Below are 13676 nucleotides of genomic sequence, written 5' to 3' on the forward strand. Positions count from 1 at the left end.
CTCAGATATGTCTAATAATCACCCCTTTCAAATCTCTCTTTCATTACATCATATTTTATGTTATGAAGGTACTTTGTTTCCCACTTAAAAGTGCCAAATAACTTACTAGATTTTGATCATGGTCTTCTATGGCCATCATAATTCAGCTAAATTCTGTTTGTTGTTGTTGCTGTTGTTATTTAACATGCTAGTCTGCCAACATATATCTCATATTCTCTGTGACTGTATTTGGCTTTCAGATCTTTCAAAATGCTGTACTATTTTCCTTGAATTTATTCCTTCTATCAATTCTACCTATCATTTAGTAAAAGCCTATCTTTTATCTAATTATTTACAAATCCTTCCTCTTTAATCTTTCTCCAATTACATTAGTTACCAATAAATTTGGACTTTTATTGCTCCCTATTGTATTTTTCTATATTATTTTTGTGTTTTCAGTATCATTTCTTGGCATATGTGTTTCTTCTGTCTTAATATGATTTTTCCAACTATAATGTATACTTTTCAGGGGCAGAAACTCACCAAGTTGTATTGCTGTACTGTACTCTGAAAAAGAATATTTAATTATCTTTTCTCCATGAGTCCTTCTTACAAGAACAACAGTGGTAACAAAAGTAATGCTATTTGTTCAATAAGAACTGATAGCAGGCCAGACATGATTCTATAGGACTTTAATGCCAGCATATGGATATTTGGCAGGCTGAGGCCTGCGACTCAAGTTTACAGAGATCCTGAGCTACAAAGAAAGACCTTGTAAGACAGAAATTGAAATCAAGGATTAAGCTAATCTAGAGATGTTTTCATTAAAAAAAAAGCAAACCCAAAGAATGTCTCATTTCCAGAAAACACATGTAAACCCTCTTCATAAGCAAGTGTGAAATAGTGAAAACAATTCAAAGTTAATATGATATCACATGTACAGGTTGGTGCTGATTCATTCCCTACTCTCAGGACCTAGCAACTACAATGATTGGTCTAAAATTTTTTCAACTGATTTTTTCCATTTGTGCTCAACGGGGTGCAGGTAATACGTAACGCATCATATTATCACTTTAGGAAACTCAAAATTTGTCCACTCACATAACATATCCCCTCATTCTTTCACATATACAAAATGCCTCTCAGAAGCAGACTCCTTCCTGGTCAACTACAGGAATCCTGCCTTATTGAAAATAAATTCCCATGAATATAATACAAAGCTTAGGAGATATGAAATTTTGAGTCAGTCTTGAGTTATCAATTGTTTAAACAGTCATGTGATCTGGCAAGCATTTTCTTGCTCTGGTTTTTCTGCAAATATGACTCCTCCTCCCTCCCCAATGGTTCTTTATAAACAAGGTTTAAAAAAATAAGATCAATGACATTCTCCATGAAATATAAACCCAGAAGACTAGTTCTTTTGATACATGAAATATAAACCCAGAGACCCTTTGAAAATAGGATTTTTTTTCTTTTAAATTTTTCCACACAATCATCATCACCCGATTAATAATATTTGAACTTCTTGACTAACTTCTTAATATTGTGCATCTGTAGAGAAAACAGCTTTTCCTAGCTTCTAGAAGAGTCTGTCAGGGAGGAAAACAAAATTGAAAGCAGCAGCTTTTTTAGAGAGAGAAAAAAAAAACCTTCTCAACTGGATTTGCTTTTTCCAAGAAGTCTGATTTTCTCAGAATTGAGAATATGCTGTTAAGAATGTACTGTTTGTTAATATAGTTGGTGAGGCCAAAGTGCCATTGTTGCTTCTATGTTCTCCCCAGGTGGTAACAGGGAAACTATTTCATATGTTTGCTGAGAAGGGAAGTGTAAAGCCAAGTTCAAGGAAGACTATCCTTAAATATTGCTGAAGGAGTAAGCCTAACTCATGGCACCAAAGTTTAGATAGACAAAGGGGACTGATATGGTAAGTTTTTATGGCAATTTCTCCACTCAGAATTGTTCTCTATCTTGGTGGTTTTAATTGCAGTAAGCACTAGTTTGAACAGAACCATTTTTATATAAAGTTGAACTCAGAGCCTGGGCACTGTACCTGAGCTATTTTGCTCAAGGCTAGCTAATACTCTACCATTTTTGAGCCACAGTACCACTTCTAGTTTTCTGGTGGTTAATTGGAGATAAGAATCTCACAGACTTTATTGCCCAGGCTGGCTTTGAATTGCAATCCTAAACTTCTGAGTAGCTAGGATTACATAGGCGTGAACCACCTTTTTCTTACCCTCTATTGGTTAATTTTTTTTTCTGTTCTAAATTATATATATTTTTTTCTTGTCAGTCCTGGGGCTTGAGCTCTGGGCCTGGTCACTGTCCTTGGGATTTTTCAAGGCTAGTGCTCTACCACTTCTGCCACAGTACTACTTCTGGCTTTTTCTGTGTATTTAGTACTCAGAAATTGAACCCAGGGCTTTGTGCATGCTGCGCAACCACTCTATCACTAGACTATGCCCCTAACTTGTATTTTATTTTTTATTTTTTCTGCTGGGTATCAAACCTAGGCTCTGGTATGCTAGGAAAACATTCTGCCACTGACTTACATCCTCAATTTTTTTTTTTTTTTTTTTTTTTTTTGGTCATGGGGCTTGAACTCTGGGCCTGGGCACTATCCCTGAGCTCTTTCAGCTCAAGGCTATTATCACCCTACCCCTTGAGCCTCAGCACTACTTCTGGTTTCTAGTGGTTAACTGGAGTCTCACTATCTTCAGTGCCTGGACTGGCTTTGAACCCCCAACCTCAGATCTCAGCTTCCTGTATAGCTAGGATTACAAACTTGAGCCACTGGCGCCTAGTCTTGAGACATAGTCTTGCTGGTCTAAAATGCAAGATTCTCTTGACTCAGCCTCCTAATTTCTTTTGTTTGCTGATATTTCACTTTTTTCAAGTGTGGTTATTTTTATTACTCAGTAAAGAATACTACAATGGCTAATTTGAAATCCTTGTCAGATAATTCTTATGTCTCTGTCATCTCGATAACTTTTCATTCAGATTGAGATTTTCCTCATTTTTGGTGTGATGATATTTTGTGAAACTGGAAATAAATTATTATTTATTAGAAAAAAAGTTTCTTTGTGGAGGCTTCTACATAAACTAACATGAGCTTAAATGCTTGTGATTCTGACATTGAGTGTGCTTTCATTCTCATGTTGTTAAGAGGCACATGTTTTACCAGGAGTCTCCTGGAGACACAATAATGTGACAGGGATCATTCTATTTGGAAGATTTGGACCAATTGTCTCAATCACTGGGTATTTTCCCCAGTCATCAGTCAAAAGGTGAAAATCTGGGGCCAGGAGTTTGGCCTAGTGGTAGAATGCTTGCCTAGCATGCATGAATACCCAGGTTTGATTCTTTGGTATCACATACATAGAAAAAAGCTGCAAGTGGTTCTGTGACTCAAGTAGTAGAGCTCTAGCCTTGAGAAAGCCTAAGGACAGTGCTCAGGCCCGAGTTCAAATCAGGACTGGCAAAAAACAAAAGTGAAAAATCTACTGACTGAGAGTAGCATAAAGGCCCCATTTCTCCAAAATTAAATATATATATGTATATGTATGTATGTATGTATGTATGTATGTATATATATTATTTTGAAATTCAGTCTTTTTGACTTTTAAGTTATATATAGGTATAGTTATATATTTAGCTAACTATATATAACATAGAAGAATTTTAGATTCAGTCCAAAAATGAAAACAAATAGGAAAACAAACCACAAAGTAAGAAATTTAGCCTCTAATTTGTAAGGGAACAAGACAAAAACAGCATATTTAAGGTTCTATAATCTTTATACCTATTCAGGCCATCAGGGCATCTTTTTATTATCTTTAGTTGTATGGGAAGGTTTCAATTTAACATGTTAGTTTGAATGCAATGCATTTTGATCAGGCTTTTATTCCCCATCTCTCTCAACCCCATCCATCTCAATTATTTTAGTTCCATATATATATATATATATATATATATATATAGTGACTGCTGCATTGTCCTACCCACCCTTCCTCTCATCATTCATCAATACCTTTCCCCTTGACCTCATCCTCACACATATACCTCAAAAGCCCCAGATTTTATCCTGATGCTCACTGTATTAGAATGTAGGTTCAAATAATTTTTACAGTTTGAATTCTCCCCCATATATAGCACTTAATATACCATCATGCATTTTTAAAGAAAAAAAACAGTCCTCAGGTGTCAAGATTAAATGTGTTTATTTTGAGTTAGTGATTACAATGGTATATTAGATACCAACACTCCAAGCTACACCTAGATATTTGCCTCTAAACCTGCCTCTAAACCATCACACATCATTAGTTTCCTTTCCTCTAACATTCCATCACTGGGCCTTCTATTTCTAGGAAAATCAGGAAGGAAGGAAGGAAGGAAAGAAAGAAGGAAAGAGAGGAATGAGTTGGTTACCATAAACCATTGTGTTTCCAGTGCCCCAAGTAATATTGAGTTATCTCAATTTAGTGTTTTATTTTCAGTAAAGGGGAAAAATGATAAAATGAGGACTAGTAATGGCACTACTAGAAGAAAAAAAATGGAGATTAAAAGAAGCATTTCAGTGGGACTTGTTAGTTTCTCCTCAGGTAAAACTCCACATAATAGTGATATGACATTAAAGTTGAATTTGTGAGCCACACAGTTAAGCGTATTGGGTTGTTCACTGAAACAGAAGCAATCAATACAAGTTTTTTTTTTAATGTTCTACCATAACATTTCCAGGTTTTTCACTCATGAATATACCTGCCAACCTAATGATTCTTGCATGCATTAGAGTTTGCTTTTGTAGAGTTAAGTTTACTTATTTTCCCCACCCCTCCCACTCCCGTAAACACTGCAATGCGAACTCTTTGCCCAATGTTAAGAGAATGTTGCAAAGGACAGCTCTGTGCCATCTCAGGACGGAATCCCAGCCCTTCCCAGGCTTCAGATGGATCAATACTATTGATCACATCTCACCTTACATGCAGACAGACACTGTCCTCAGAATTTCCCCATGCCAGAGGCATACAAGTCGGCAGGTATGCATACAAAAATGGATTTAAAATAAAAAGGTAAGAAAAAAAGGAAGAACAGAAAGAAAAAGCTTTCTCATTAAAGCCTATCTTCCTAGAAGGAATCCATTGCTTTAAATTCACTTAAAGCTTGCACAGGAGAAATGTGTTTCTTTTGAGAACCCCTTCTAACTCGTGTCTGGAATTCTTCAGGCTTTTCTCTCTTCACAAGGGGCTTCTTCTCTGGAGCCTTCATCTTCCAAGACACAACAGGTGAGTTGACAGCAGCCGTCCCATAGACCTTCTGGTATTTGGTAGAGGCCACATAGGAAGCTTTCACAGTGAGGACCACGGCATTCATCAGGTTTTTAGCTGCCTGGATAAGTGATGTGGCACTGTCCAACTAGACAACAGGAGAAAAAGAACACATACCTGGATTACTCAGAGCCTCAATTCACAATACTTTGATGCACTAAAGCAATGTTTTGCTTGCACAATATGTAGTATTACTAAATGCAAGCAAATTAACACAAGATAAACTGAACATACTATCAATCAACCACCTGTATTCTCTGATCACAAAACAAATGTTGTATGGTACAGAGCTTGCTACAATCCCAATACTGCTCATGAAAAAAAACCTTGGCATAGCATTTGAGAATTTGAAGGTAGCCATGTTTGTCCTGGGAATATATATTACTACAGTATGGTACATTGTAATGTTAACAGTTATTCCATTATTTGAAAGTGTTTGGCAGGCACTGATAAATGAAAATCTATATAAGGTGTTACATTTCAATTTTATGGTTCTACCTATGAAAGCATCTTTTTATAGATTTATTCTAAAGCCTCATTTCAGGATTGGTAAAGACAAAATAAGGACAGGAGTACAGGTGTTGTGGCTTTAATTTATGATTTGGAGTCACCATGAAGTATTTACCTTCTAGAAAATAACAATTATGTATCAGAACCTTATAGGTTAGACACCAAGTAATATATAAGTGAAGCATTATGTAGAGGCCAATTAGTATTCTAACAATACTTTCAAAGTATTTACCATTTAACTATTTACAACTACTGAAACAGGTATTATCAATCAATTGCTATCTTGTGATGATAAAGCCTATCTAGTAACTTGGAGAAGTTTATATAGCTTAATATCTGAAGTTCTTATACATGGAACCATTCAGACTGCTTCCTGAATGGGTATGATAATTCTTGAAAATGCTGTGGCAAGCTGCCCAGAATGGTTTATGCATGTCATCTCAGGACACAGGAGTTTGAGGCAGAAAGATCTGGAATGGCAAGCTAGCCTGGGTTACACAGTTTGTTTTCAGTGACACATCGCAACTTCATTACATGTTTAGAGGTCTATCACCACAATCCAGAAATTTTATTTTACCTCTTATTGGGCTCTAAATTAGTTGGACAGTGCTGTGCGCAATACGTAATTAGCCATTCAATACCTGTTGTAGTCTAAATCTTCTTTTCTGCCTTTAACATTGTGTCTGGGAAAACGCAAAATTACATTTCCTAGACTCTCTCTGCCAAGAATCTACTGTGACACAATGAAAGAAAAAAAATGAATCCGTGGGGTATATAACAATTCTAGTCTTCAGATACCTTTTGATTTTTTGAGTATACATTCTATCACTTATCAAATATCATACAATATAGAACAGAGCCCTCTACAATTGAATGGAGGAGACAGGAATGGTCCTATGTATGGAACTCCTAGTTATTGAAGTAACTTCTAAGTCATACCTCCTGTGTAAAGATATATTAAGGAGGAAGAACTAGGCACAAGAACCTCTGGGGGTTGGATGGTTATCTTAAGAGTTTAACCTCAACTCCTATTGAGTGGCATTTACTTTTTGTGTCATTTATTATATCCAACATATTTTCCAAACAGTGCCTGCCTTTACCAGAAGTTGAATTTATTTCTGTTTGAGCATACCAGTGCTCAGACTGCTAGCTGTTACATATCCTTTATTAAAGCTCAAAAGAGAAAGAGGTTTATTGCACTGGGTTAAAAAAATATATGACAATCAAATAAGCTCAGTTCCATCACTTAAAAAGAAATACAGCATCTGAACACTGGAAAAATGAAACAGTTTTGTATGTTTAAAACCCTTTATAATACCAATGAATTGATGCTTTATCATTAATATTAAAGGTCAGTATCACATTGACCCTACAATAAAATAGCAAAGGCAATCTATTTGTGGATTAGAGCTGTAACTCAATGGAAATGTAATTGACTTTTTTTGTCCAGTCAAATGGTTAGAGTAAATCACTTCCTTCACACATGTATTACACCTTAAAAGACACAGAGATACCAACATAATTGCTTGCATTTAGTTTATGCAGCCTATTTCTAAAGCTGCTTTTAAAAAGTAAAATTCTAGACAATTTATGTTAACAGAAGAGAAGCCAAGCATGTATGAGTTCAAAGTTTCTCAGTCTACAATCATTAAACCAACAGCATCACTGGGGAAATGTTAGAAATAGTATATCAGACATAATCCAAAGCTTGCTAGAACATTTAGTCTACATTTTTAACCAGACATCCAGGGGATTCTGATGCATGCTAAAATTTTATAGTCACCGGATTAATAAAACACAAGGACTATGGGCTTATCTTCCCATGACTTTAGACTCCCATCATAGAAAATTTTGAGAGCTTAAAAGCTGGCTATGTTTCCATCATTCCTCTAGGTGGAAGTTAGAATACTAAAGGACACATATGAGATAGCAAAATGTTGGGAAAACTAGTAAATCAGTCATTTTATAGAGACTAGGAAATAAAACATGAAGATCTATACTCATGGCTAATCGATAGTTTCCCTGAAAGTCTGTTAGGTTTCAAATATTCACAAAGTTAGTCAATTCTATCCTGTGCTTTGAGTAAAATGATAGGCCAGGGGATAGTTGATTTTCTTTGAAGAAACAGAATTAGTAGAATAAGGCAAGCTCCTATTATTGTATCATTAAATGGTCCCCAACCAGCTTTAGAAGAACTGAGTGGGTCTAAAGTTAAGGATTCAAGTAATTTGGAGATTTTTTTTTTACTATAGATTCCGTTTTTAGGTAGAGGATGTCTACTTCTGCAGAACAGTTGCTCATCCAGCCTGATGTAGGAATTCTGTGACTATACCTAATATATTGACATTGAGATAGCTCTGAAATATAGTTGATGTGCTTAATTTAAACCACATGCTAAGGCAGATCCTTAATTTCTGGCAAAGTGAGGAAACAAGGAACCTCCAGTTAAAACTAGAAAATTCCATGTAGACTACAATGTAACATTGTTAATTCAAAATGGGAGTTTTTTGAAAGACAATTTATAAAGGATATTTTTCATGCTTGCGCTAGATTTATCTGTGATTCAGATCATAATTAGCATAATATGAAATCTTTTAATGTTTCCTTTATGCACTAATGTTGTTTCCAAAATGGCCCTAAGATCTGGTCTCCAACTAGCAAATTTTAGCTAAAATTTTCCTTCCGAAAAGACATTACAGAGAGCAAAGTGACATGGAAAGATGTTTTTATGCAATATATAGGAACATTTTTCTAGTATAATTATTTCTATTTTGTAACTTTAAAACTGAATTTTCGAACAATATCTGCAAATTAGTATGTGGAAGTGAAATTTTAAAAAAAGTAATTGAACACTTCCTAGGTAGGTGGCATCTTCACTCTTCAATTTGTTGGATTTAATTCTCATTTCTTTTGTTTTGTTTCTTTTTGCAATTTTTTTTTGTTTTGCTTCTTTGCAATGCTGATATTTTAACTCAGGGCAACTGCATTTCTAGGTAGGCACTTTATAGTGTAAGCCATATCCTCAACCCTAAATCTCAGCCCTAATTCTCAAAAATTCTTCAGGTAGAATTGCTACCTGAAAACTGCCCCTAAGACAAATGATGTTGAAACTTGATGTTTCAATTACCAGCAAAGCTGGGATTAAGAAGAGTCTCTCTTAAGGCTCACTATGTAAACATCTCCTGAAGAATATTCCTTCTAGGAAGCATTATTTAATCTGTAGGGTCTTGTTTCAGTCTATTTTTCAGTTCCTGTTTTCAAAATGAATTTGTTTCTCTTTATTTTGCTTGGGCTGGAAGTCTGTTCTCTAAATTTGACAATGTCTTTGCTATCTTTACCACTGTAATTCAGGTTGAATCTCACCTAGTCTACGATTCTTGTTCTCATCATTCAAATTCTAAATCTTCTCTTCCTAGACCTGCTGGCCTTGACATGTTCCAGCCAGTGCTTAGCATTCAAAGTCTTTATCGGAGCTTCTCTAGTGAGTTTTAAAAATGGTTTCTGAAGACAACAGTACCAGTGATTTCTTAGCTAATTCTTAGTTCAGACCATCTTCCCCACTTAAAGCCTTTTCTGGTCCAACTGGAGATCCCATTGAGTACTGATAGTTACCCTAAGAAAAACGGCTCATTTCCAGCTAATTTTAAAAACAGCAGCATATATTTGGCAAATTAGATAATTTGTCACTTTGTATTAACTCTCCCAGTCAGTCTCACAGTCACCTCTGGTGCTATTTGTAAATGGAAGATTTATAAGTTGCTATATCACATTATAATATAATAAATTCAGTCAAGACAAACTTAGGAGCTAACCATTACTTGACACTTTCACAATGTTAGGAACTATATCCCTCCCCACTCCAAAAGAAAATCTCTTTTTCCAGCTTTGCTACACTAATTTTCCCTCTTCAATCCTGAACTGTCTGTTATATCACTATTCTTTTCAAGTACTATTTTTTTCACCAGTCCTGGGCCTTCAACTCAGCGCCCAGGGACTTGGGCTTTCTCAAGGCTAGAGCTTTACCACTTGAGCCACAGCACCGTTTCTGGTTTTTTTCTGTGTATGTGGTACCAAGGAATTGTGCATGCTAGGCAAGTACTCTACCACTAGACCAAACTCCCAGCCCTCAAGTACTATTTTTTATAAAAGGCAACAGATGTTTCCTCATACCTTGTTCTATTTAGAGTCTATGCAAGGCAAATAAGGGTTAAAGCATTATATTCTATAAGGCTTTCCCTGGCTTTCAGTTTTTCTGTCCTCATTTCCACTGTTTACTTCCTTACTCAGTGTCTAATAAGTCAGATTTCTCTGTTTAGACACTGTCCCCATTTTGTGTTTTGAATAGAGGAAAAATAAGGGAAGATTTTCTTGAATTATCATTCTCCCCTTTGATTCTTGTGGTAATTCAAAGCTGAACCCCAGTAGATGTGCTTGAAATGAGGCTTAATTGTCCTTATCCTCCTGAAATACCATGTCCTGAGTTGCATACTACTTTGTTAAAGCTGGACTTAAACACTGAATATGATGAGCTCAGTTTCCACAGAAACAAAATGGCATAGCACAAAATCAAGCTTTTTCAAAATAGAATGTAATCATCTCTTTTGAAATTCTGAATTATCATCTTTGTTTCCCTTTAAAGCAATAATCTTTAAATTTTTGTACAAAGGAGTTGCCATTTAACAAAGCAGAGTATTAATACAACATGCCTTCATCAATGTGCCCCTTTCAACTTTCTCAATTTTGTAGGATTAGATTCTCCCCTTTCTTTGTCTACCACTTTGACTTTGTCCCACCCCCTTAAGTATTCACTTCCTGCTTTTATTTCGCTAATTCTTAGTTTGCCTTTCTAAGGAATTGTATTATACTAGATTAAAGGGGAAACTCAGTATTTCAGTTAATACATTTGTATACAATTCTGTAGCACCCATCTTCCCTTCCAAGTCTCTTCTATGTACAAATTTGCCATCAAAGTATTTCTAAAAAATCTTCTATGTTTGTTCTAGTCAGTACATTTATGTTCTGGGTGTACATATGCAACTTGATGTGTAAGATGCAAATCTGCAAGAGCTCAAGATACAATGAAAAGGAATCACACAATCTGTTTCAGTAGGATGCAGGGAGCTCAAGGTATTAAAAGAAATGGAAGGAACTAAGTAGTAGAATACCAATTAATTCAGGGACAGTGCCTAGTCCCCCCATGTTCAAGCCCCATGATGAACAACAACAACAAAAAGAAATCGAAGATTTGACTCAGAAATTGGGGATGGGAAATAAGAATATTTGAAGTTGGGCCTAGAAAACACCTTCATATTGGCGGCATTATATAAATGTTCTTTAATGGATAAACCTTCATGTTGCAGGCATTATATAAATGATCTTTAATGGATAAGATTATAAGATATTGGTGACTGGGTAGTTTAGAATGATGGAGAACAGATGAAAAAGGGAAGTTTTCATTTTTAACATTCTTGTGAACATTGTGAAAAGAATTCAGGTGCTATACAATGTTGAGTTTAACCCCAAAATAGTTTGAGGTGGCTATTTTATCTAAATGGAGTTATCAAAGGGGCCATGATGAAACCACATACCTTATAATCTTCCTAGTTGTTTCATGAGCAATGTTCTTACACACTACTGTTATGCGATATAGTTATATAATATGGACTCATTGCTTTGAACATTTCCTACATACACCTTGTTCAGATTGTTTTACAAAGAGATAATAGAATGCAAAATGAAATATAAAATACATTTTCTTTCCAAAGGTGAAAAAGTCCCATAAACTTAAGTTCTTAGCACAAGATTTTCATAGTACAAATCACTATCCTTTTAATAATGTAGAACATGACAATGAGAGATATAACTGTCTATGGAGGGAAGAGTTAAGTAATTAATTACCCTCTTCTATCACAGTGATCAACTTCTTAGTGCAAGCTATCAATAAAAAACACATAGCAATACCAAAAAGTGAAGCACTCATCAGATTAACTGTAAATAACAAAGTAAATATCATAGAATATTAATATGTAAATTATACACCTATATAATTCCAGATGAGAATTATCTTGTACTGTGTATTCTGTATTCTCTATTTACAATAATGCAGAAATAATGTAGAAATGGATAACTTTTAAGGTTGTATGTCCATATTCAAAAATTATTACCAAAATTATTTAAACATAAATGGCAGTTCATGAAAATCCAAAGTACAAAGCAATCTGTTACAGTATTTAAAAATCCAAATGGCATGGGATAACTGGCTAAACTAAAAAGAATAAAATAAGCCAAATCTATTAGAAGGGTGCTTTTGAAATATAAATCCTAAGTAGTACCTGTTGATCACTTCAGAAGGCTTAGCAATACCTGGAGACAGAACCTATTTCTATCTGAGCTGAGCCAATTTTATTTTCATCATCTAAATTCTGAAAGAATAGCACTGAGTATGAGAATGCTGTCAGAGCCCACCAAATATAAGTATTTGAAGCACGTGTGAGATCTTCAAATGAAAGAGTATTAATATATAAGGACAAGAAGAATTGTAATGGGACTATCTTAGAGATGGAAGAATTGACAATGTTAAAAGCAAATACCTTGAGAACACCAGAAATCTCCCCAATGGAGCTCGTTACTTATATTTAAACTATTATCTCCCCCAGAAAAGACTCCAACTGCTTGCAGGGAAGGAAAAGATTTGCTACAAGTTAGCTTTGCTGTTAATGAATGAAAGGTTAGAATCTTAGAGCAATGGAGCCTATTATCCAGTAAGAACAACATTTCATGTTTAAAAACTCCATGAGGCTTTGAAGAGGTATTTGATCTCAGACTGTGATACATTTGAAATACCTTGAAATATCCATCTGCCTTTTTCCAGAGTCTGTATCAATAACATTTAAAAAGGGGGGGAAACATGAAAAATAAGAACTCTAGCAAGTTCAGAGCAATAAACAACTCAAGCAAACAAAGACATTGTGAACAGGTCCATCCTAATCTTATCTTTCCCCACTTAAACCATCTAGGGTTGTTTATGTGCCTGTAGAAAAAGACACTTCTATTATAGCAGTGTCAGTGATTCACTCAGTATTCCTCCCCACATAACAGGAAGAAAGAAAGTCAGCAATACTGGAGTTGTGACAGTGGTGCCACACACTCTAGAGTGTACATGGTAGGCTTTGTGGACTATGGTGTTTTACTCCTGAAACTCGGCTAAGTGACATTGCAGAGGAAATTAGTCACTTCCCTCCACATGTTTACAAACAACATGGAACAGTACCCAGCACAGGGATATCATCCTTTGTACATTTGCTTCTATATTTGTATTGGCTTTTGTTCCTACCTATCACATCAATGAGTAATATATTTAATCAAAATGATCAAACTTACTCTTTGGTCCCCCTCATTTAATTTTAAGAAAACATTATACTCATGCTTCTATTGTCACATTAAGAGTTGTCAATTTAATGAACTCATCAATAAGGGGAGATTATTTTTAAACACAAGTGTTAAAATTTGAGTTTCCTCTATAAACAAGTGAGTGTCTGACTTAAGTCACAGTGTTAACAAGGAATTCAAATAATTACTATTAAAGCAAGTACTAGTCCCTGGTAAATGAATACTAAGGCAGTGAATCCCAGGCACACTCCTTTTATTTGATTGCTTGGTCTTGGAAAACAAATATTCTATACATTATGAGAAAGGCATCAATCATGAGAAAGACAGATGGAGAAGAGGTCTGTTATTTCCCCTCCCACCTGTAGGATTTCCTTGAGAAGCAGCTGGTTCTCTACCCATGCTGAAGGCCATTTCTTAGGAAATCTGGAGGTAATGTTGTCTTGAGACCAACTTGATAAATAGCAAAAAGGTATC

General features: G+C 35.3%; 1 protein-coding gene across 5 annotated transcripts in view; it reads right to left on the reverse strand.

Annotated features, from left to right (window-relative positions):
- Positions 1–4193: 4193 nt before the first annotated feature.
- The window catches only part of Ctnna2 (catenin alpha 2), a 1042262-nt gene continuing 1032779 nt past the window's right edge, over positions 4194–13676 (reverse strand). For all 5 annotated transcript variants that reach the window (XM_090336597.1, XM_090336596.1, XM_090336594.1 and 2 more), the window contains one exon: positions 4194–5391. In XM_090336597.1, coding sequence (XP_090192723.1) covers positions 5104–5391 — 288 coding nt within the window. In that variant the 3' untranslated portion in view covers positions 4194–5103. The remainder of the gene's footprint in view (positions 5392–13676) is intronic.

The sequence above is a fragment of the Megascapheus bottae genome, chromosome 7 (genome assembly GCF_031878675.1).
Source record: "Megascapheus bottae isolate mThoBot1 chromosome 7, mThoBot2.hap1, whole genome shotgun sequence".
NCBI classification, from domain to species: Eukaryota; Metazoa; Chordata; class Mammalia; order Rodentia; family Geomyidae; genus Megascapheus; species Megascapheus bottae.